Here is a 26,248-nt window from a genome sequence, read left to right on the forward strand (position 1 = left end):
GTCATACAAACTATTTTTCGGGATACACACGTAGCTGCCACAATGAGTGATGTGTTGTTCGCGAACGAGCCCGTTCTCCTAAAAGAAAATGGCAGCCTGCTTGTTTTGGTCCTCTATTCCCCGCCCCCAGTCGTCGGTTAAAGCCACGTGATTGGTCAAGAACGCAGCAGTGAGAGGAGGCGGGGGGTTACAGACAGAGAGAAAGTGAAGTCATTCTCCAAAAAAGAAAATGGCTGCTGACATTTTTTTGTCCTCTATTCCTCGCCCCCAGTCGTCGGTTAAAGCCACGTAATTGGTCAAGAACGCAGCAGTGAGGGGAGGTGGTTTAAACAGACAGGCGACAGAGAGAGAGTGTGACAAAATGGATACAAAACGCTGACATTTGGACATGTTTCAACTTTATTGATCGTTCAAAGGCAGAATGTAGACTGCAAGGTTAAAATTCTCATCAATCAGGCTCCACAAATAACCCGCACTAGCCATCATTTCAATTTGAAATGAAAAGACAAGCAAGGGAAGTAGCTATTAATAATGTTTCTAGTGTGTCTGCTTGCATCTGTTGCTGTTGCAATATCATCAAGCCATCAATGACAAAGGTAAATAAAACGACTTTATTATACAGTACAGTTTTTTTCTTTAATTATAATACCATAGCACATTTATTATACATAAAATAAGGTATATTCCATGTAGTTTTAAGGCTTAGAAAACAGAAAATTACGTTTTATGGGGACCTGGGAACGGATTATTCTCATGTTAATGGTTTCCTATAGGGAATTATTTTTTGGGATACACACTTTTTTTTCCTTACACACTCTGTCTGGGAACCAATTAAGTTTGTAAGACAAGGTATCACTGTAATTACATGACGAATCCGTGCCAGTTCGCAAACGGTACCTGGGAGGTGATAGTCACTTTATTCGTCGACCGCTAAGCCTTTGTCAATGTGAATATCACTGGGTGAGCCTCCAATGTGAATGTGGTAACGATAGCCGCTCTTGCAGACATACGAGACACCGGGGCCAAGCCTGTGATGGTCTACATCCACGGGGGATCATACATGGAAGGGACGGGCAACATGATTGATGGCAGCATCCTGGCGAGCTACGGCAACGTGATCGTGATCACCCTCAACTACCGCGTTGGAGTTCTTGGTAAGTTGTTTTGCCATGTCAGTTTTCTGCCAGATGCTCGTATTGATGGATATTTATGTTCTGGAGCTGGTTGCTGGGTTACTTTCATTTGTCATTGAAGGACATTTCAAATACGTACCATATACAGTAAAGTCTCGTTATATCGATATTCTAGGGAGTCCGAAAAAATATCGATATAACCGGGACTATCGATATATCCGACCCTGCGCGCATGTAATTTTCTCCATGCGTGCATAGAAATAGTATCGATATAACCGGGACTATCGCTATATCCGATATCGATATAACGAGACTTTACTGTATTTATTGGGATAACTTATTGGGAATTAGTCAGAGCAATTACTGTGTTTTCACACATACTGGCTATTGCAAGTGCAACTGCAGAGTGAGGTTTTTATGATGGAAAACCTAGTACAGTGAGACCTCAACTTACGAACTTAATTGGTTCCCAGACAAAGTGTGTATCTAAAAAAAAAATCCCCATAGGAAACCATTAAAATGGGAATAATCCGTTCCCGGGTTTACATGAAATATAGTTTTTAAGTAAATAAGCCTTAAAACTACACACAACATACCTTATTACAGTAAAGTCTCGTTATATCGATATCGGATATATCGATAGTCCCGGTTATATCGATACTATTTCTAGGCACGCACGGAGAAAATTACATGCAAACAGGGTCGGATATATCGATAGTCCCGGTTATATTGATATTTTTTCGGACTCCCTTGAATATCGATATAACGAGACTTTACTGTATATGTATAATAAATGTGCTATTGTATTGTAATGAAAGAAATACACTGCATTGTATCATAATCACAAAGAGAGGCACATTACATGAGGACTGTAATTAAAGAAATAAACTGCTGTAAAATAAAAATAAAAATTCAACTTCTTCGATTGCCCGAAACCGTCGCTTTGAGAGCACGGAAACACTTTTTGCAACAGACGCACCTTTGATGGCTTCTCTGTTCCGGAGAATGGGAGCAATGGTTGACTTAGCATAGCCGTGCTCGGCCACTAAATCACACAAACGCACACCTCGTTCGTGTTTTTCAATTACAGTTAAGTCTCGTTATATCGATATTCAAGGGAGTCCGAAAAAATATCGATATATCCGACCCTGTTTGCATGTAATTTTCTCCGTGCGTGCATAGAAATAGTATCGATATAACCGGGACTATCGATATATCCAATATCGATATAACGAGACTTTACTGTATCTCCTTCTTCTCAGCGACGGCTATTTTATTTTGTGTCTTCTTGGGCTGAACACGAGCCTGTGGTGGTTTTTTTCCGGTCCCATCATAGTAAAATTATCAGCAAAAAGCTCCAAGTAGGCGATCGACGTATGCATTCAATGAGAGGGGGTGTGCAAAGTAGTGCCGGCTGCAGCGCTGTTCGGTCATGTGCTTCGGCCAAAGATCACTCCGCCAGCCGTGGTGGGTGTGTATTATGAAAATAGTGCTTATTATCAGGTTTAATTTTCATAAATTAGAGGTTCTTAAGACGAAAAGTTTGTAAGATAAGTTGAGGTCTCACTGTACTGGCACTAAAATAAGAGCTTTTGTGTGAAATATGTGTGAATTATGTAACGATGCAAGTCTAAAGAGATCTTTGTTTCTTCATAAACATATTAGATAATCCCTGGTGGCATCAAAAAGGGGGACATGGATAAGATAATAAAATGTCTAATAATAATACTAAAATATCTATCTAGCTATCTAACTATCTACTATATAGTTAGCTATCTAGCTAAATAGCTATAAAGCTAGCTATAGATAGCTAGCCAGCTATAGCTAGCTATTTATCTCGCTAGCTAGCTATCTAGCTTGCTATATATTTCTCTATCTAGCAATAGCTAGCTAGCTATATCTAGCTATCTGGCTATGGATATATAGCTATAGATAGCTATAGATTTATCTCGGCTGCCGCTGCTTACCTGCAGAAAAAATATCCTGTGACCGTAAAGTGTCCTCGAGAGTTTTTAAAGGTGATTATAAATTAAATGTATTATGATGATGATGATGATGATTATTATCTCGCCATCTATCTATCTATCTATCTATCTATCTATCTATCTATCTATCTATCTATCTATCTATCTATCTATCTATCTATCTATCTATCTATCTATCTATCTAGCTAGCTAGCTAGCTAGCTATCTAACTATGTAGCGAGCTACCTTGCTCTCTCTTTATCTCTCTAACTATCTCTCTCTCTGTCTCGCTCTATGGCTATCTATGGCTATCTGGATAGCTAGCTTGCTAGCTAGCTAGCATATCAGGTTGTTTGAAGTAAACATTCCAAAAAACTGGCTATCTATATAGCTACCCAGCTCTCTATATAGCTAGGTAGCTATTTAGACAGGTTTTATTGATTTGCTTTTCAGAACATTAAAATGACAACTAACTGCTTGGAAATTGCCCCGTTCACACGTTAAATATAGTACGGCAAACTCATTTAGACAGTTTATTGTCCTCAGTCGGCACTGCTGTTCTGGTGAGCAATGGAGTTTCGTGTTCATGATTGAAATCTTCAATGATTGTGTGTGAACAATAACATTTATGGACTCAAGTAATTAATTTTAGCACCTTTTTTTATTTCTGAGGGGGGAAAAAAATGGAAGGTCTTTCTCCAGAGCCATGAATTTGATTTGTTTACCCAACAATCAATTAACACGGTTAGCATATTATAGTGGAGGCCTGTAATTGAGGAAAACTATTTGTCTTTCTTGTGATGAAATGAAGCAGATTTTCAATGTAACATTGAGAAAAACCTTGCAAAATCTAGCCTTTGTTGATGTTGTTGGTTGTGGATTCAGTCACACATTCGAATAAGGAATGCATCTGTACCTGCACACGTGCGAGTGTGTGTGGGTGTGCGTGTGTGGAGTCAGGCAGTGAAAGACAGGAAGCTAGAAGAAAAAAAAGAGAGCTCCATGGAAACAGCTGCTTCCACACAAAATTGAATTTGTTTCATCCATCAACGATCACGGGATCGTATGTCCGCCATTTTTTTTTTTTACACTGCTGCGACATATACACCTATTAGTCAAATGCAAAACACCAATAAAAATGACTTCGTGTCCCAAAACTACTTCAAAATGACCTCATATAGTTTCAGTTTCAGAAGGTCCCGCCCCCTTGTTTGTGACGTCACACCAGTACGCCGCACCTTGCTCTAGAATCAAAACAATGGCTTCCAGAAAAACGTTTTATAGCATCTAAAATACCCAAAACATGCAGTATGATATTTTTAGTCAAATGCAAAACACCAATAAAAATGACTTAAAGCTAGAAAGCGTCTTTTTTACGGTCCTTTAGTGACGTCACGTAAGGACTCGTCATCAACTCAAAAACAAGACTTCCTCAATGTTCAGCGCGAGTCTTAAAACGTAAAATATAGCTATATGCGGTGGAATCTTTGTAAAATACGCTCAGTAGAAGTCATTTGAAGCCATTTTACAAATTATGGACACAACTTGTCCGGAGGTGTCGTTGTCCTTTAAGTCATTTTTATTGTTTTTTTTTTTTTTTTGGCATTTGACTAAAAATATCAGCCTGCGTGTTTTGGGTATTTTAGATGCTATAAAACGTTTTTCTGATGTCAGTAATGAAACAAAAAAATGGTGTTGGTTGTCCTTTAAACTGGACAATATTATCTTAGTTAATGGTTAGCTTCGATTATCACTTGGAGAGCTCTATTAATTTAACAATATGTATGATTGTGAATGTGGTTTTCAGCGCGAGGGCTTTTTCTAGTTGAATCGATTATAGCTTAATTAGAAAGACATTTCACCGTTGTGTTGTGCAATTCAAAACCAGTGAAAACTATGATAACAAAATGAGCTTCAATTTGGAGCATTCGCACGCATTATATAATTGGCACAAAAAAAAAGAAATAAAATTGTAGGCAAATGTGATCCTATGTGTAACAACACTATCAGCTTGGCATTAAGCCCATCGACCTTGTGTATTCAGTGATACATTGGCTTACGAACTTAATTGGTTCCCAGACAGAGTGTGGAAGGTGAAAGGTGTGTATCCCAAAAATTAATTTCCCATAGCAAACCATTACAATGAGAATAATCCGTTCCCAGGTCCTCATAAAACATAATTTTCTACTTTCTAATTTTCTAAGCCTCAAAACTACACAAAATATACCTTATTTTATGTATAATAAACGTGCTGTGGTATTATAATTAAATAAATAAACTGTACTATAATAAAGTCGTTTTATTTACCTTTGTGATGGCCGTTGATGGCTTGATGGAATGGAGTGGCCGGTTTCCTCAGCATTAAACACTTGATGAGGAAGGTAACCGTCTTCTTTTACCATCTTGGAATGATCCCTTGTAGGTGCTTTTTCTGCGATGATTTTATCTAGTTTCTCATCAATTGTGTTCTTTTTAGCTGGGTTGATAGCTTTTTGCATCAAGTGTACAGATGGCTTGCGCGGGTTGTTTGTGGAGTCTGATTGGTGGGATATTTTTACCTTGCAGTCTACACTCTGCCTTTGAACTCATCAAAGTTGAAACTCTCTCACCGTCGTCTGCCTGTCTCTTTAATGTTTAAACCACCCCCCTCCCCCCCCTCACTGCTGCGTTCTTGACCAATCACGTGGCTCTAACCGAAGACTGCAGGCGGGGAACACTTGACTCATTGAGGCAGCTCAGAGTACGAAAAAAGTTTGCCAAGGTAAAGTTCGTATGCCAAGGTAAAATTTTCATAAATGTAACGTTCGTAAAACCGAAAAGTTTGTAAGCCAAGGGCTTCGTAAACCGAGCTATCACTGTATCGCAATGCTAACAGAATAAAACGATTGCGTTACTTATTTTATCTGAAAAGTTGAACTGATGCAAGTGGAAATATAGCCTCAGCTATTACCAGTCCCTTCTGGTAATCAACACTGGAAAGGCTGTCAGAGAGCCACCATAGCTAATATGCACAAGGCATGTTTGTGCTTTTATTTCACCTTATGGCATTTCAATGAAGAATCAGGTCTTTCTACTGTCATCGCCACATTTGACTAAATGTCATTCTACATGCATGCACACACACGCCATGCAAGTCAAAACATTGACATACTCATCCACATACAATCAAACACACAAACTGCGCATCGCGGGGGGGAAAAAAATGCCCACGCACAGATGTGCTTGGCTCAAATGCGCAAACAGACACTCTTGGTGAGATCCTTCTGAGAAATGAGAGGCGAAGAGGTGGCACGTGTGTTTTGAGCGATAACGTAGCATGGCCAGATAATCTCCCTTTGGTGGAGCTTTAACTGTTATTACAGACCGAGTCGTACAGCACAAATAAAACCAAGGCTAGAGATATATCAGAGCATGATGGGCAAATTCACTGTCTTTACCACACACCATTGAGACCGAAAAAGACCCCACCACAGGCTAGTGTTCAGCCGAAGAGGACACAAAACAAAATTACGATCGAGCAGAAGAAGATCATCGAAAAACACGAACCAGGTGTGCGTTTGTGTGACTTAGCGTCCCAATAACAGTATGCTAAGTCGACCATTGCTACGTGTGGCTAAGGGTGTTTCGGTGTTGTCTAAGCAACGGTCTCAGGCAATAGAAGAGGTTGAAAAATGTATCATTTGAGTTGAGTAATGAAAAGTAGCTAGCAGGGGACAGTGTGTGAGGGTATTGTCGCCGAGAAAGAACGGCAACTTCACTTGGATATCATCAAGAAGCAACGACATCAACAACCATCACAAAGGTAAATAAAACGACTTTATTATAGAGTACTGTTTATTTCGTTAAATTACAATACAATAGCACATTTATTATACATAAAATAATGTGTATTTTGTGTAGTTTTAAGGCTTATTTAGTGGGAAATTATGTTTTATGGGGACCTGGAAACGGATTATTCTCATTTTTAATGGTTTCCTATGGGAAATTAATGTTTGGAAGACAGACTTTTCTCCTTACACACACTTTCTGCGAACGAATTAAGCTCGTAAGATGAGGTATCACTGTAGTTTTCTTAAGGGTTTTTATTCACAATAAGAATATACAAAAAAAGAGTCATACATTTCCTGATTCTTCTCTCACTTTTTTTTTAAATCAAAATGAGGAAGTCAAGATTAACATCGACACCGAACATGTTTTCCAGTGCACAACTTTTCCAGCGGCTCATCAGCGTGATTGAGTTGTAATTTCTTTAAGTGGCACAATGATTTATTTGGCTTCATGCTGTTTCTCTGCCAGCATTTTTAGACACAGTAAACACACTGGTGTTTACTTGTCCATCTCCTACTAAAGTCACAAGTGAAGGCGGGTGACTGTCTTTTGCCTTGTTTGCCACAAACAACAATATGTCTGTGTAAGCTCTCAGTCGTTCAGGAGTGGTCCATCGATGAAAAGGTTTCTTACGCCGTCATCTGTACTTCTTTGAAGGTGTCGGATGTTTCGCTTTTTATCCAAGAGGCTTCGTCAGCAAACTAAAATCTTTTGCTGGTAGTTTCGGCCCTAGATATATCCCTACTGTCCAGACGTGGTGGTGCCAGACTCTGCTATGATTGGTCCCTGCTCTCAGTTTGGGGGAGTAGATGACTACTCCCTGCGGCTACACTGATTACTTCTATTGTCCTGCCTGAGTATGGGGTCTACGGCCGGCCTGATTGCCCTAATTACTCTGGTATCACCTCATCAATATTACTAAGGCTATGTTGCCGAAGAAGTCGGTTGTAGGAACGATCCAAATTGAACCTCACCCCACCATGGCGATTTTGTGAAGGGTTTTGTTGTTTCGTGAAAATAGCTTATTTTACTCCCCTTTCAAACCATCAATTTTCTTTTGCTACGATTTTAACCTCATTGTCGTCAAATGAGTGGTTGCTAGCTTTTAGGTGCATATGTACTGCAGATTGAGGCCCACTAGTAGTTAGTATCCCTGCAATGTTGATTAAGTCCTTTTTTTTTTTCATTCAAATCTAAGCACTTTCTGTTGTACGAAGCCGTTCCAGATGAAAGAGGAGAGATCAAAGCATCCTTTTTAACCGTTGATCAGGGACGTCATGGTGAATTATCCATGTACAGTATACTACAAGCTAAATGTTGAAAGCAAACATGAAGCTGTAGCATCCATTGACGAATAGAGATTTTCTCACATCTCCTGTCCCCCGTAAATCCGCTTCAATTCCAAGTCGCGACAGTTCCACATACGCATCGGCTATCAAACTTCGTCAATCACACATTTGATCATTTTTGTTCTATTATTTCCTTGATTCACGATTATTTAAGGTAAACACGTGGTACGTATGATAGAGAATAAGAAGTTATCATATTTAAAAGTTTTATGTTTTTATATGCTCAGTCAACATGTATGACTCGAATACACAATTGAAGCACAGACAACCTGGAGTCAATCTGAGGTCAACAGACACAGCTTGTTAAACTGTCATCTTCATCTAGGAGATCTGGCCTTGGACAGAATTTAGGACTTGGGAAACTCCTTATCACAGGAATAATTTACGACTTGAAACTCCTTCACAGGAAGAGCTCATTAGCCACGTTACAAATGTATCAGTTCATGGAAAAGACACTGTTTTATTGCTTAAAGCTGTTCGTGATTAGAACTCAATAGGTGTGGTGTTCTAATCAAGAAAACTATGTTTTACTAATGTATCACTTTAATTTGCATATACTCTCAATAAATAGCTTGGCAGAGGGCTGCAGAAATCAGGGGTGTGTCATGAATGGCTGCGTCTCCTTCCGGCAGTAAAAAGACGATCTTCCTGGGTTCGAGTCTTTGTCCACAGTGTCCGATCGAACATCTCTGACAATATATCACCTAATATGTTGCTTGTAGAGGTAAAAATGGTATTATGATCATGACTCTACTTATCTTGATTACCATCTTATGACATGTATTGTCATTATTCATGGTGAAATCACAACAAAATAGATGTGAAGTTAAATGTCATTCCCATTTAGACATAAACCATGAGACTGCAAACATTACCCGTATAATACATCATCAAATTCTAGGGTTTTACAATTGCAGATGAGGTCACATGACTGTGAATTGAAGGAAATTACTCAGTACTCAATGTAAAGTCACATTGTGATACTTCAACTCATATTCACACTCCTTGATATTATACGTACAATTAGTAATTCATTCGCTGAATAAGAGTAAGCAATTCAATGTAAACAGAGAAATAAATAAATAAAGATTGTGAAAAGCCATTTTTAATTAAGCCGCTTAAAGAGATGAGGGAATAAAGGAGGCAGAGAGAATTAAACAAGATAATGAGTTTAAAGTAAAAGCAGACTGGGCAAGTCAAGCTATATTTTTTTGAACACTAATATCAGACAAATGCAATGCATGGGCAGTCAAATTGTATTCATATTGCAGTGAACATCTTTGATATAAACAAGTTAAAGACAGCTGTATTGTCAAATATGCTAATATGCATGACATACAGCACAGGTGAAATTAATGTCCTCTCGGACCCAGCGTGCAAGGCACTTAAAATGTGGCGAAAAAAGACAGAAAATTGACCACAGACAATACATGTATTTTCTGAATGTAAAGTGAGGTCGTGTTGTATGTAAATTGACATTGTAGTAATGCCAAAACAAAAAAATAAGGTTGAAGTGAGGTCTTGCAGGAAAAAAAAACGGGAAAAAAAAGAGTTCAGGTTGATAGTACAATGTGTACTCAGAGTTCGGTGAGTGTGGCAGTGGGAAGGGGTAGGGGGGGCAGGGCTGGTATGGAGTTGAGCCTGTTGGCAGAAACTGTCCTTGAGCCTGCTGGTCTTGGCTCGGAGATTCCGCAGTCTCCTCCCCGATGGCAGCAGGCTGAAGAGGCTGTGGGATACAAAATACAACATTCTGATTATTGAACACGGTCTTTAGACTTTAGACTCTCAACGAATAAATCTCCACTGGAAATTATTTTATTGTGGGAATGAAAAGAACAAAAACATCTTCACCAGCATGTTGCCACAAATTGACTCCAAAACTTTTCGAAATGTCATCGATTAATGTTTTATTCATTTTTCTTTTGTTTTTGTTTGAGTCGCGCTAACGCTGCAGTCATCGTTTTCCCCCAGCTTTTCAATGTTACTCCTAATGGATCAAAATTATTGAGATGTGGCTCAGCCTTGTATGAAATATAGATGGATCGTTTGTTTTAGTTTCCCAAAGACAAGCTACAGAGGATATAATCTATTTTTCAGCACTGTTTTTCAACATTTGTGAGGGGATTCTGCAATGAATAGACCAACTGTGAATTGACTTGTTTAAATTCTGCTCAACCTTCGGACGAGTTGTGTCCATAATTTGTAAAATCACTTCAAACAACTTCTACTGAGCACATTTAACAAAGATTACACCCCATATAGCTATATTTTAAGTTTTAAGACTCGCGCTGAATAGTCAGGAAGTCTTGTTTTCGAGTTGACGATGCCTGACGTGACATCACGTCAGGAACGCCCGTGACCAAGAAAGCGACACACAATGCATTTTGGGTACTTTGTTTGGTCTGAAAACATCGTATTGATCCGTGTTGATGTCGAAATTAGAAGGAAAAACCCATAAATAACGCGATGGTGAATCGTTGTGTGTCGCACCAAGACTACCAATTGCGGTAACACCATCTAGATGTGGACACAAATTCACAGCAGACAATCAGCCCATTTCCAACGGAGCTTGGGCGCCATCTTGTGCATTTTCTGGGACGAGTCCAGACAGCTCGAATTGATACAGAATGACTTATTTAATTGATTGCAAACATTTATGCTTTCCTCTTCAGAACTATTTGAATCATCAAAGTCAGCTTTATTGTCAAATATGCTAATATTCATGACATACAGCATACTATCCTCTCGGACCCAGCATGCAAGGCACTTATAATGACTTTAACAAACATAATAACACGGAACCGCCAATTTGCCATATAACTGGATGAGTAACAAGAAAGCATCCTCTCCGAATCTGAACTCCGTGAGCCCATTGTTTTGATTCTTGAGCAAGGCAAGACGTCCTGCCGTGACATCACGAACTGGGGGCTGAAGGAACTTTCTGAAAATCCAAGTTCCGAGGTCATTTTGTGGCAGTTTTTGAACACTTTGTCATTTTTATTGGTGTTTTGCATTTGACTAAAAAGATAAGCCTGCGTGTTTTGGATATTTTAGATGCTAGAAAACGTTTTTTCTGATGTCAGTTAGGAAACAAAAACATGGTGTAGGTTGTCCTTTAAGACGCTGCCACTCGTGTTCCAATTAAAGACAAAGTAACTATCGTCCTCTTGCAGCTTGAAGCTCTGTGCTGCTGAAACGGTAATTATTGCTTCAAAGAGTACACAATTATTCTCCAGAGTCCCCATTTAGAAACTTCCACAGATCAACCTCTCTCTCTGTAGACAATTGAACTTTTTAGAGTTAATCGTTAATCACTTGTTGACCTGCCGCGGGATGATTAGCACCCAGCAAGCTTTGAGTCGGGTCAGTCACTTGGAGGTCAGAATCGGACGGGAGAGGACCGCTGGTATGCTTGAGTAACGCTGATTGCAGCTCTGCTCATTGATCGGCGTGTGTTTGAAAGTGGTGGCGTGTAGCTATTGTCGCTTTATTCTCAAAACAAATACAGTAAAGTCTCGTTATATCGATATTCAAGGGAGTCCGAAAAAATATCGATATAACCGGGACTATCGATATATCCGACCCTGTTTGCATGTAATTTTCTCCGTGCGTGCATAGAAATAGTATCGATATAACCGGGACTATCGATATATCCGATATCGATATAACGAGACTTTACTGTATGTTGGAACTGAAAGATAAATAATTTTGTTTATTCTGGAGACTGAAAATATTAGAGGATGACATCAAAAGATTATTATGAAACAATATACAGTGATAACTCAGCTTACGAACTTAATTGGTTACTATAAAGTGTGTGTAAGGCGAGAAGTTCGTCTGCCAAGCATTTATTTCCCATAAGAAACCATTAAATATTCACGTAATCCGTTTCCAACTCCCCATAAGACATAAACTACTAAATAAGCCTTAAAACTACACAAACTATACCTTGTTTTATGTATAATAAATGTGCTATTGGATTGTATTTAAAGAAATAAACTGTACTGTATAATAAAGTCGTTTTAGGTACCTTTGTGATGGTCGTTGATGTAGTTGCCTCTTGATAATATCCGAGTGAATTTGCCGTGCTTTCTCGCTGATAATACCCTCACTCACACTGTCCAATGCATGCTGCTTTCCATTAATCAAAAATAAACAAAAGTTTTTCAACCTCTTCTTTTGCCTGAGACTGTTGCTGAGACAACACAGAAACACCCTTAGCGAAACGTAGCAATGGTCGACTTAGCAAACTGGTACTGGGACGCTAAGTCACACAAACGCACACCACGTACGTGTTTTTCGATGATCTCCTTCTTCTGCTCGACCGTAATTTTCTTTTGTGTCCTCTTCGGCTTAACACTAGCCTGTGGTGGGGTCTTTTTCAGTCCCAAAAAAGCAAAGGTAATCCTCTCCATAACAAACCACGTCTGCACTGAATGCACTCAAAGAAAGTGGCTGTGTAAAACGAGTCCGCCAGCCACCGTGGCACTGTTCGACCGTATGGTTTGGTGTTCATCCTCCAAAAACTAGTCCGCAGGCTACCGTGGCGCTATGTGGTTTGGTTCGTCTGCCGAAAACGAGTTTGTATGCCAAGATTACATTCTTGTGAATTTAATGTTCGTCAGGTGAAATGTTTGTGAGCTAAAGCGTTCGTAAACCGAGGTATCACTGTATTATCATTCTATCTTCCATGTCCATGTTTTGGATTTTGACACACAATTTACAAACATTTGGCTTACAACATGTTTCTGATCGGAGTGTTTTGCTCACTAGCTCTTGCTTACTCCAAAAAGTAACACTGTATCTTTGGAGTTTTTGATTTATGTTTATGTGTCCAGATTGTACTTTTTTACTTGTAACAAGCTCATAACTCAATTTACTTTGATAGAAAATCACATTTCCCCCATGATACTGAATGAATTTAGCTGCCATTATTCTGTTCCAGACCCCCAATAAACCACCGTTCTTCGGGGTTATGTGTTTCCCTTATTTTGTAAACAAGGAAAGTGGAATAGCAATGTAGCTTATAAAAACACTCTTCCTTGAGCCACCATCCTAATGAGATGAATGTGTGTTCAAGTGACCCCATCAGCAAGGTTGTCAGGGGGTTTATTCTTCTGGTCTACGAGAACCATAAAGGGGCAACCAAGACAAATCGGCATTGATGACGTATCACGACTCTGAACCCAGATGAAGGAAAAAAAAAACATTTGGATCTGGTTTTTCCCTTTCCAGGCCGGACACAGGTTTTCAGGACTTCTTCTGGACCTGGGGTTGAAGGTGAGACTGGTGGCAGGGTCGCGTTTCCATTGCCACACAAAGGCACAACCAAAAGAGATACTATGATGGTGGCCAAAGACAGGAACCGCAGCTGATCCGAAAAAGATAGCAGTGTCGCCAAGGCATTAAAGGATCCGGTTTGTTGACCTTAGTCTTGATCTCTCTGCTTTTTGCAGATGATGTGGTTCTGTTGGCCTCATATAGCCTCCAACTCCCACTCGGGTCCATTAGGAGTGAAGTGCTTTCTCCAGGTCGGGAAATGAGATTCTTCCCAAAGTGGAGGAGTTCAAGTGCCTTGGGGTCTTTTTGAGGAGTGAGGGAATAATGGAGCAGGGGATTGGCTGGTGGATCCATCCTGGGTGTGTGCAGTGATGCATAGTTTGTCGTGGTCTGTTTTGGTGAAGAAGTAGCTGAGCTCAGAGGCAAAGCTCTCCGTTGCTGTCGATTTACGTTCCTATCCCGCCTCGGCTCGCAGTTTGTGGGTGTCTGAAAGAACGAGATTATGGATGTAAGCGGACAAGATTCATTTCTTTTGCAGGGTGTCCGAGCTTTCTCTTAGAGCAGCTTGGTCATCTGGGAGCAGTTTGGAGTAGAGCTGCTTTTCAGTCGCCTGCAGAGGTGTTGGGTGAGGTGGCTCCGGCTTCTGATTAAGAAGCAGCACCTGAAACAGGCTGCAATAAGAGCCTGGGAGAGCAGCGCCACAGAAAAAAAAGCAAATGTTGAAGAATGTTGATGTTTTACAGACTTAATACAGTGTTTGAAATAACGTCTGCCCAGAGACCCGGGGCGTACAACTTTGACGTCGGGCGTACAACTTTCAAAACATCTCGGTCCGGGTGGCCGACAACTTCTTCAAGATTTTTTTTTTTCAAATCAAACATTTTGCTTTATTCAATAAAGCAAACACTACAAGCAAACCGTTACAAACCACGTGGACTCCTCTTTCTAAGCGCCTTTCAAAACTCTCAAGTACACTTTACAGTCATGGTCTAGTCCGAATCACGAAACAGGCTTCTGATTGGCTGCCATGCCGAGTATGCAAATTCCCAAGCGAACGTTCGTACACATTCGGTTGGAATTCGCAACAGTTTTTTTTTTTTTTACGATGAGTCATCTTATGGCCGGGCAGGCAACTTTATGGTCGGGCAGGCAACATTTCAGAGTCGTCTGCCCATGTGTCCGCTAACTATTTGTCATGAGTTTCAGACGCTGCTTAATGCAGTTATTTACTTCATATCAGTGGAGTAGTGCTCCCTGGGGAGGTGGATATACTCTCAATTTTCCTATTTTTATTTTCTTAATTTTATATATACATTTTTAAGTAGTCCAGAAAAATCTAAGAAAAAAAAACATCATTTCTATTTGCTCACATTAATAAAATGATCATGACTTAATTAGGAGCAGTTTACAGTTATTACTGGTAACACAAGCAGCCTGAATGAATGTAAAATCCATTTATCATGAGACAAACATTAGCATGCTGTAAAACAGTATTCCGTGAACAATAAACATAAATATACACTGCTCTCTCTTCAACGAGTTCAAGCATGACTCCCCCAGTGTACAACGCAGAGCTCATAGCGGCATGGTTGGATAAGTTTTAACGTAAGATCCCTGACTTAAACCCCAATTAAGTACCTTAGGGATGAACCATTGTGAGCCTGGTATCATTCAACTTAAAGGACAACTGACACCTCCGGACAAGTTGTGTCCATAATTTGTAAAATGACTTCAAATGACTTCTACTGAGCGCATTTTACAAAGATTCCACCCCATATAGCTATGTTTTACGTTTTAAGACTCGCGCTGAATATTCAGAAAGTCTTGTTTTTGAGTTGATGACGATTCCTGACGTAACATCACGTCAGGAACGCTCCTGACCGAGAAAGAGATACACAATGCATTTTGGGGACTTTGTTTGGTCTGAAAACATCGAGTTGATCCATGTTGATGGCGAAATTAGAAGGAAAACACATAAATGGCGCAATCGTTGTGTGTTGCACCAAGACTACCAATTGTGGTAACACCATACAGAAGTTGACACAAATTCCCAGCAGACAAATCACCCCATTTCCGACGAAGCTTGGGCGCCATCTTGTGAATTTTCTGGCAGATACATTGGAGTCCATATGGCTCGAATTGATACGGAAGGACTCCTTTAATCGATTGCAAACATGTATGCTTTCCTCTTCAGAACTATTTGAATCATATTCATAACTGGATGAGTAACAAGAAAGCATCTTCTCCAAATCTGAAGCCATTTTTTTGATTCTAGAGCAAGGCAAGACGTCCTGGCGTGACGTCACGAACTGGGGGCGGGACTTTCTGAAAATCCCCAATTCCGATGTCATTTTGTGGCAGTTTTTGCACACTCTAAGTCATTTTTTATTGGTGTTTTGCATTTGACTTGTTTTGGGTATTTTAGATTCTATAAAACGTTTTTATGATGTCAGTCAGGAAACAAAAAAAAATGTGGCGGTTGTCCTTTAAGTTCATTGGAACAACTGACGTTTAACACAATCTGTTGAGGGATCACGAAGTGACATCAAATTTATTATAGTCTGTATTATAATACAACGTTCATCATATATTATATAATTTTTGCTATAGGAAATAATGTATTTTCTCCAGTCCCAATAATAAAATCATATGCATTTAAACTGTACAGCCACCTGGAATAGTCTCCAGGTCTGTGACCCTGAAGAAGATACACAGATGATATTATGGCTCGCTATAGGGAAATGTTGTTTGAAATCCAAATTGTATGATTTTCAGTTGGAGCTTATGAGCTTTTACCATATCAAACAGGCAACAGGGCCATGTGACATGTCCTTAAAATTGCAACCCCAATTTTATTCCCTCAAATATCCAATTTCTGATTTTCTTCCCCTCTTCAATGAAAAGAAATGGCAGATGGCAACGACATATATCATACTTGGAAACTGTACTTTTACTTCTTTTTTTTTTGTTATCCACTAAGAGAATAATAGAGCACGGAGCAGAATTCACCAAGTGTTTGATTGTTCAACCGCTAATAAGGAACTTGAGCTGGGTTTACTGTATGTAGACAGTCTTGTGACTGTGTGCGCTTGATGTGTTCATACGACGTGTGTGAAGCCAGGACTCAATGTGAAATAATTCTAATAAATTGTTAGCTTCGTCTAGGGAATTTTCTCTCCGATGCTACTTGCGTAGGCTTCAGCAGTCTTTAAAAACACATTGCATGAGGATTGTTTGTTGCTCACAACAAGGCATAAATAACAGTTTGCAGACTTAAATTAAATACATAAATAGCACAATAATAAATAAATAAATAAAATAAATAAATGAATGAATGAATACATAAATGAATAAATACAGTAAAGTCTCGTTATATCGATATTCAAGGGAGTCCGAAAAAATATCGATATAACCGGGACTATCGATATATCCGACCCTGTTTGCATGTAATTTTCTCCGTGCGTGCATAGAAATAGTATCGATATAACCGGGACTATCGATATATCCGATATCGATATAACGAGACTTTACTGTACATAAATAAATATGTTTATTTTAAATAAATGAAAAATATCAAGGAAAGCCAAAAATAATAATCTATTGAATACATCGTTTTGTCACCCAACCTTGGTAAAGTAAGCTACTTTGTCCAACAAAATGATTGAAGTGGGTAATTGACTCAAAAAAATACAACCATGTCTTCCTTTGGAAAACTGTTCTTATCTCCATTACACCATCCCAGGCAGGCAGGTGTATATGTGTAGGACAGTTGAAATGTTTGAGGGCTTTCCGCCATACAAACATGTTTTTTTTTTTTTCTGTTTTTAGTTTTCTAACATAAGGAGTGCCAACTCATTTTCTACTTAATGACCTTATTGATGTGTCAGACCCCAAACTTAACAACTATCTGGTCTTGTCAGCTTACTAGTTCATCGGTGTCACAGAGAAACTGTTAGGCCCCGCAGTAGTGATGTGCACAGAGTGATATCTGTTATGCATTGTCGTTAAATAAAATCACTGTCAATCGTTAGTCCATACACAGTCCAATGCAATACAGATTGAACCTAAATCCATTTGAAGTGACACATTTCTTTCCTGCGGCTAGACAGAGCCTACGCACTTCTAGTGATACATCTGAGGCTGATTGATTACTGGCAAAACACAAGGGATAAAAAGTCATAGTTTTCTCATTAGTTGTCACAGTCGCGAAAACAACATGCAGCAAGTGACAGCAAAATGGCAGGTATGAAGAAAAATATAGCTGGAGGAAACAACAATGTTCCCCTGCGAATACAAAACAATATTCACATAGAATATTCAATCTTGGAAACATTGAGGTGCTGCAACATTTTGATGACATAAAAAAATAATAATAAAAAATGCTCCATTTACTGTATACACTATATTCCCAGTCGTCATGACAGCCTTGTATGCCCGAAACAACCTGTGGTGTGGGATTTTGGATAGTCCCCCCCTTCCATAACCAAGTCCTGCAGAGTTACGGTGTATCACGCTTATGTCTCTCAGAAACTGCCCTGATCAAATTTGCCAACATCTCCTAATATCTGCTGAGGAGGTCCGAGCAGGTGTAACACTACAGGGACCTCATACCGCCAGTTTCCAATTCCGTCAGCCGTCATTTCTGACAGACCGTACCTATGTCGGATGGCCCAGAATGGGGCAGATAGTCTGGGTAATTGGATTGGATTGGATTGGATTTGAATGCCATCAAGAAACTTTCATTAAACAATTTGACATTTCATAGTCAGTCCCTCTCATTATGACCTGATACTAATCACAGGGTCATTGCTAATTATTCATCATTGTCTGGAAGTTCTCAATTGTATTTGAGCATCGGATACATGAGGCAGTTCAGACTGAACACATGAATACGTATGCAGTCGCAAAGCCAATTCGCCTTTGTTTTTTTTGTTGTTTTTTTCTTGGGCCGCACTTAACATTCACTTCGAGATTGAATTTTATACCGCCAGACTTTTGCATCATCGGCTACATTTTACACTCTGCGACAGGTTTTATTAGTACTACTGTAAAATAACCTTTTGTTGCAAGGTATTAAATGAGTGTTCCCTCAACCTTTAATGTGTTATTGCTTCCCCTGTCCCCACATGACATAATAATTGCATGACTTTTAGCAGTCGTAACTGGTGAATGCTGGTGAAAGGTGGCTGACTTGGGGTTCTTCCTAGCATGAAAAGATAAAATGGACTAGACTGTGTGTCTACGAGGCCGTGAGCTAATGTAATGTGAAGTAAATGACGAGGGATGTCCCAAAAAGAGGATGAAGAGGCACTTTAAAGGACAACCGACACCATTTTTTTTGTTTCCTAACTGTCATCAGAAAAACGTTGTATAGCATCTAAAATACGCAAAACATGCAGGCTGATATTTTTAGTCACAAAAACACCAATAAAAATGAGTTAAAGTGTCCCAAAACTACTTCAAAATGACCCCGGAAATGGTGAGTGTCAGAAGGTCCCGCCCACTTGTTCGTGATGTCACGCCAGGACGTCTTGCCTCGCTCAAGAACATATATGGCTCTTTTGATGATTGCATATGTTCTCGCCGATAAAACTAAATACATAAATACATATTATTGCTTTTTTGCTGTTAATTTCCTGCAAATTTGATTGGATGACACTGACCTAGGTTGGTAGAAGGCGCAATTTTGATTGGATGATACTGGCCGTCATGTTGAAACAGGTAAACGCCCCTTTAAATGAACCCGACGAGTACACGTCAGCTTGAATGCACCGGAGGATTTGCCTTTTGATTCTAATTTGCAATGAAACAATACCATCGATGAAACAGTTGAATGTGAGTGACATTTTAACAAGCCTCATGTTAACGTTAGCATTAATATACTTCTGCAAGAAGTATATTGTAGACAGCAAGTGTGGAAGCTTGTGAGTCATGCGCAGGCTAGCTAGCAGTAACTTCGCCTGTGGACCCGGCAAGTTGAATTTCATTCCGATCGTTTGGCTGGATTTTTACCAATCATGAGGAACGGAAAACCATTCATGTTAACGGTGAGTACTATCACAAAGTCATTTTAAATAATACATTCTGACATTTTGTTGAAAAGTGGCCACTCTAGAATCAAAACAATGGCTTCAGATTCAGAGAAGATGCTTTCTTGTTCCTCATCCAATTATGAATATGATTCAAATAGTTCTGAAGAGGAAAGCATAAATGTTTGCAATCGATTATAGAAGTCCTTCCGTATCAATTTGAGCCGTCTGGACTCCAATGTAGCGTCCCGGAAAATGCACAAGATGGCACCCAAGCTCCGTTGGAAATGGGCTGATTTGTCTGCTGGGAATTTGTGTCAACTAGTATCAAATAGTAGTCTTGGTGCAACACACAACGATTCACCATCGCATTATTTATGTGTTTTCCTTCTAATATCGCCATCAACACGGATCAACACGATGTTTTCAGACCAAACAAAGTACCCAAAATGCATTGTGGGTCGCTTTCTCCATCAGGGGCGTTCCTGATGTGACATCACGTCAGGAATCATCACCAACTCGAAAACAAGATTTCCTGAATATTCAGCGCGAGTCTTAAAACGTAAAATATAGATATATGCGGTGGAATCTTTGTAAAATACGCTCAGTAGAATTCATTTGAAGCCATTTTCAAAATTATGGACACAACTTGTCCGGAGACGTCGGTTGTACCTTAAAACCTGAAAAGCTAGTATTCAGTGACATCTTTTAAAATACAGTGAGACCTCAACTTACGAACTTAATTGGTTCCCAGACAGAGTGTGTAAGGCGAAAAGTGTGTATCTCAAAAAAACATAGGAAACCATTAAAATGGGTTTAATCCGTTCCCGGGTTTCCATAAAATATACTTTTCAACTAAATAAGCCTTAAAACTACACACAACATACCTTATTCTATGTATAATAAATGTGCTATTGTATTGTAATGAAAGAAATACACTGGATTGTATCGTAAAGTCACTTTATTTGCATTTGTGATGGTCATTGATGGCTTGATGAAATGGCATTGGAGGTCGAAGGTCAAACGGAATTGCTGTTTGGAAAGAGAGGCACATTACATGAGGACTGTAATTAAAGAAATAAACTGTGCTGTAAAATAAAGTTTTATTTACCTTTTTGATGGTCGTTGATGGCTTATGGAAGGAGGATGGAGTCACCTTCCATAAGGACTGTTGGTAACTTAACCTCTGGTGCTGTTCGGTCGTGTGCTTCCGCCGAAGATCACTCCGCCAGCCGTGGTGGGTGTCTATTATGAAAATAGTGCTTATTATAAGGTTTAATTTTCATAAATTTGACGTTTGTAAGACGAAATGTTTGTAAGATAAGGTGTTTGTAAGTTGAGGTCTCACTGTATGTACGTAGCTGTTCAAAAAAGATACTTTTTTTCCCTAATGGGTTGTTTTTTTTATTCGATACCCTCTGCACAGCGGGTCTATGCCGAAACTGCTTCTTTGTGGTGCCTAAAAGATCTCTTTGTGGTCATTCTGTGCTTGAGTGCTTTGTTTCACTTTGTACTCTGCTCTAGTGGGGGACTGTGGGCTTCCTAATGGCAGTACATTTCTTTCTGACAGCATTTATCCTGAAGGGATTTATAACTTCACAAAAATACATTGTCACTTCCTCCTCTTCTTCCTCAAGGAAAAACATTTACAGGTTGCAGAGCTCATAAGACGCTAAGATTTACACTGTTCAAATGATCCCTGATTGGCATCATTGATCATCCGATGGTGCTTTGTCAGAGCAGTGTTAAGATGTAGGAAGGGAACTGCTGTTAGCACTTGTTTAGTGGACGTGATCAATCTATCTGCACTGTTTTTTGTTTCCTAACTGACATCAGAAAAACGTTTTATAGCATCTAACATACCCAAAACACACAGGCTGATATGTTTAGTCAAATGTAAAACAACAATAGAAATGACTTAAAGTGTCCCAAAACTACTTTAAAATGACCTCGTAGATGCTGAGTTTCAGAAGGTACCGCCCCCTTGACGCCCTCGTGACGTCACGCCAAGACGTCTTGCCTTGCTCCACAATCAAAACAATGGCTTCAGATTCGGAGAAGATGCTTTCTTGTTACTCATCCAGTTATGAATATGATTCAAATAGTTCTGAAGAGGAAAGCATAATTGTTTGCAATCGATTCTTTAAGGAAGTGTACCGGTTTTTAGTATGTGTACAAAGCTCTTTGAGCAAAAATGTATGATTATGGCATACAGTGATACCTTGGCTTATGAACTTAATTGGTTCCCAGACAGAGTGGGTAAAGCGAAAAGTGTGCATCCCAAAAATTAATTTCCCATAGGAAACCATTAAAATGAGAATAATCCGTTCCCAGGTCCCCGTAAAACATAATTTTCTATTTTTCTAAGCCTTAAAACTACACAAAATATACCTTATTTTATGTATAATAAATGTTCTATGGTATTATAATTAAATAAATAAATAAACTACTGTATAATAAAGTGGTTTTATTTAACTTTGTTGTTGATGGCTTGATGTAATGGAGTGGCCGGTTTCCTCAGCATTAAAAACTTGATGAGGAACATAACCTTCTTCTTTCACCATCTTGAGGAAGGATCCTTTGTAGGTGCTTTCTCTGTGATAATTGTATCTAGTTCCTCATCAATTGTGTTCTGTTTAGCTGGGTTGAGCTTTTTGCATCAAGTGTACAGATGGCTTGTGCGGGTTGTTTGTGGAGCCTGATTAATGGGATATATCTAACCTTGCAGTCTCTACTCTGCCTTTGAACTATCAAAGTTGAAACTCTCTCACTGTCGTCTGCCTGTCTCTATAATGTTTACACCCCCCCCGAAGACTGTGGGTGGGGAATAGAGGACAAAAACAGTCGGCTGCCATTTTCTTGTTATAAGAACAACAAAAAAGTTTGTATGCCAAGGTAAAATTGTCATAAATGTAACGTTCGTCAACCGACAAGTTCGTAAGCCAAGGGATTTGTAAACCGAGGTATCACTGTACTAATATATAGTGCACTGCATATACCCTCTAACACACACACACATATATTTCCTATTGATGAATGCGGAATTTCGGAGATCCCAAAATGTGTTGAAGTTTCCGGGCCCTGGCAATTACAGACCACTTTGCACCCTCAGTTGTGCATCTGTGTGCTAACAAAATTGGGTCGCCACGTTTCAATAAAGCCTCTAGACAGGGCTGCCTTTGACTAGTTCAGAATTAGCCCTTAATTATGCTGTTATAAGCATAGAATTCTGGCAGATTTCCCATGATGCAAAAATGTCACTCCTCCTCTCCATCTGTTCACCTTCATATCCTTTTAGCGAATGTTTCTAACATAATTTTCATAATCTCTGTAAAGGGACATTCGCAAAACACTGTGACAATAATGATGATTATTACAATTATTAGGATTTGAAGTCGTGTCAGCATGTTGTTTGTATTAGCAGATGGCTACACAGAAGCTTCTTGAGGTCTATATCCACAGGGAATTTGTCCTCGCCGCAGTTGTCAAGTCCATCAGGGAGGCACAGGGCAACTCACAAAAAAAAAAATTCGAAGGTAAAGAATATTTTGATGGGGTAATTAGTCCATTTCATTTAGTGCGCGAGATTGACAAGGAGACATTTAAAGGACAACCGACGCCTCCGGACAAGTTGTGTCCAAAATTTGTAAAGTCACTTCAAATGACTTCTACTAAGGCGCTTGTAAATGAAATGTATTATTGTTTTACAAAGATTCCACGGCATATAGCTATATTTTACGTTTTAAGACTCGCACTGAATATTCAGGAAGTCTTGTTTTCGAGTTGATGACGATGCCTGACGTGACATCACGTCTGGGACGCCCCTGACCGAGAACGCGGCACACAATGCATTTTGGGTACTTTGTTTGGATTGAAAACTTTGTGTTGATCCGTGTTGATGGCGGAATTAAAAGGAAAACAAGTTGTATGTTGCACCAAGACTACTATTTGATACTAGCTGACACGAATTCCCAGCAGACAAAATAACCCATTTCCAATGGAGCTTGAGCGCCATCTTGTGCATATTCTGGGAGCTAATTTGGAGGCCAGACGGCTCGAATTGATGCGGAAGGTTTTCTTTAATCGATTGCAAACATGTATGCTTTCCTCTTCAGAACTATTTCAATCATATTCATAACTGGATGAGTAACAAGAAAGCATCTTCTCCGAATCTGAAGCCATTGTTTTGATTGTGGAGCAAGGCAAGATGTCCTGGCGTGACGTCACGAATACGGGGGCGGGACCTTCTGAAATTGAAACTTTTTGAAGTAGTTTTGGGACACTTTAAGTCATTTTTACCGGTGTTTTGCATTTCACTAAAAATGTCAGCCTGCGTGTTTTGGGTATTTTAGATGCTATACAATGTTTTTCTGATGTCAGTTAGGAAGCAAAAAATGGTGTCGGTTGTCCTTTAAATCTATCATTGAACAGTCATAAAGGTATGTTATACATAGAATAGGGCGATTTTTTTGGGGGGACACGATAACTGTGCTGCACATTACTTGTTTCTATCACAAATGGTCCACACAAACAGAAAACACAGGCATCATCATCCTCAAAAGAAGAATTGAAACCGTTTGAGCCATTGATGTCACCAAAATATGCTTGAAGTGTCAGCTGTGTATGGATGTTTGAACAAATGTTAAGGTGGCAAATGATCAATCTCAACATCCATATCTTGTACACACCCGGAGACATTTTCGGACAAAACAGCTTTCATGGTTTGGGGCTTTCCAGTCAATGTAAAGTTGAACAATTTTTAACCAATTCACTGCCAGACATGTGCAAAAATGTGTCCAGTCCCGTGCCAGTTTTTTTTGTCATTGTAACTCAAATTCTGTCACTCATATAATAATAATAATAATAATAATAATAATAATACATTTAATTTACAAGCGCCTTTCAAATCACCCAATGACACTTTACAATTAAAAGAACAATGAACACCAGAATAATAAAATCATAAATAAAACGATAAATAATAAAAGAGCTGATTAAACTAAACTGTGAATGCAATTTTAAACAGATGGGGTTTGAGGTTTTGAGTATATTGAGTTTTATGACGACATAAACAGTCAATGCAACAGACGAAACCTTAAACTCTCTTCTTTCATCAGAAAAAGAGTTAATTCCTAAATTATTTGGGTCTGGAGTTATATAAGCTTGAAATGAGGATGGCTGTCCACAATACAATGCAATACATACATAGTAGTTCGTATAGTGCTTTAACAACAGCAGACGCTGCAACAAAGCGCTAACATGGAAAAAGGGAAAAAAACATTGCCAGAGGCCATGGCCAGCGCTTTATCGGCACCCCAACAAAAAAAAAATGGGAATGGAGCTCTCCGTCATATTTTAAATTACCGAATAAATTTGTGAAAGGCAGTGAATGAGTTAAATAAGGGAAATTATCGGACGGCATTTGAGATGTATTATCATTGAGTAAATCACATATCTTAATGCACTAGTATCTCATCTTGTGTGGCATTAATCATCAGCTCCCAAAGCCGAGCAGCAAGTTTAGACATCGTCACATCATGCGAAACACTCCTGACTGCTCCCACCACAAACGACTGCCGTAGAAGGACAAGCGAAGACGGGAATTGAAGTGGCGACGAGCAAGATGTTGGATTACTCCAGTGAAAGTGGAAAGACGAGGATGAAAAAAAAAAAAGGAGGTTGGATTAGAGATGACCCCGGAGGCGTGGTTGGCAAAGAGTGGCACTTGAGATGGTAGTGAAGGAGATTGCTCTGCAAATGTAGGTGGACATTTTGGGATAATGGATTGAAGTGGGCAGCACAGCCGAGTCGGGCAAATAACAGTGTGCGGTGTGCTGTTATATCGTAGGTGCAGCTGTACCGGTTGGAGGTGGAAAAGGTTTCCCAGAGAAATGTGTGAACAGCGTCTGGTCACAATGCGTTTTAATCACACCTCTCGAGTGGGAGTGCGGTTCTACTTAAATTGGCATGTGGTGAGAAGGTGTCTTTTTAGGCCTGTACAAGAAGCAAAGTGTTCATGGAAGAGCTGGAGTAGAAATGCAGTGGGATGAGATCAAGTATTGAGTTGGCAAAAAAAAATAATCAAGGCCCTGGAATTTATACAGTAAAGTCTCGTTATATCGATATCGGATATATCGATAGTCCCGGTTATATCGATACTATTTCTATGCACGCACGGAGAAAATTACATGCAAACAGGTTCGGATATATCGATAGTCCCGGTTATATCGATATTTTTTCGGACTCCCTTGAATATCGATATAACGAGACTTTACTGTACATACGAGTTTAGTATCACAATTTGGTCGGGAGACTCCTGATTTTGACCACAATACTGACTTTATGAAGCAACTATTGACACAATACAGACAATTCATTTGTAAAGTGAAACAAAAGAAAATGTAAAAAACGAAATACAGTGATACCTTGGCTTACAAACTTAATTGTTTCCCAGACTGTATGTAAGGCAAAAATTGTGTATCCCAAAAATTAATTTCCCATCGGAAACCATTAAAATGAGAATAATCCGTTCCCAGGTTCCCATAAAACATAATTTTCAACTAAATAAGCCTTATAACTACACACAATATACCTGATTGTGTGTATAATAAATGTGCTACGGTATCATAATTAAAGAAATAAACTCTACTTTATAATAAAGTCGG

At 39.3% G+C, this 26,248-nt stretch overlaps 1 protein-coding gene across 3 annotated transcripts in view; it reads left to right on the forward strand.

The window, feature by feature from the left end:
- The window catches only part of nlgn3a (neuroligin 3a), a 232,790-nt gene that overhangs the window by 100,386 nt on the left and 106,156 nt on the right, over positions 1-26,248 (forward strand). For all 3 annotated transcript variants that reach the window (XM_089019990.1, XM_089020000.1, XM_089020009.1), the window contains one exon: positions 1,005-1,154. In XM_089019990.1, coding sequence (XP_088876116.1) covers positions 1,005-1,154 — 150 coding nt within the window. The remainder of the gene's footprint in view (positions 1-1,004; positions 1,155-26,248) is intronic.

The sequence above is a fragment of the Hippocampus bargibanti genome, linkage group LG02, assembly GCF_051943395.1.
Source record: "Hippocampus bargibanti isolate YZ-2025 linkage group LG02, ASM5194339v1, whole genome shotgun sequence".
Lineage (NCBI taxonomy): Eukaryota > Metazoa > Chordata > Actinopteri > Syngnathiformes > Syngnathidae > Hippocampus > Hippocampus bargibanti.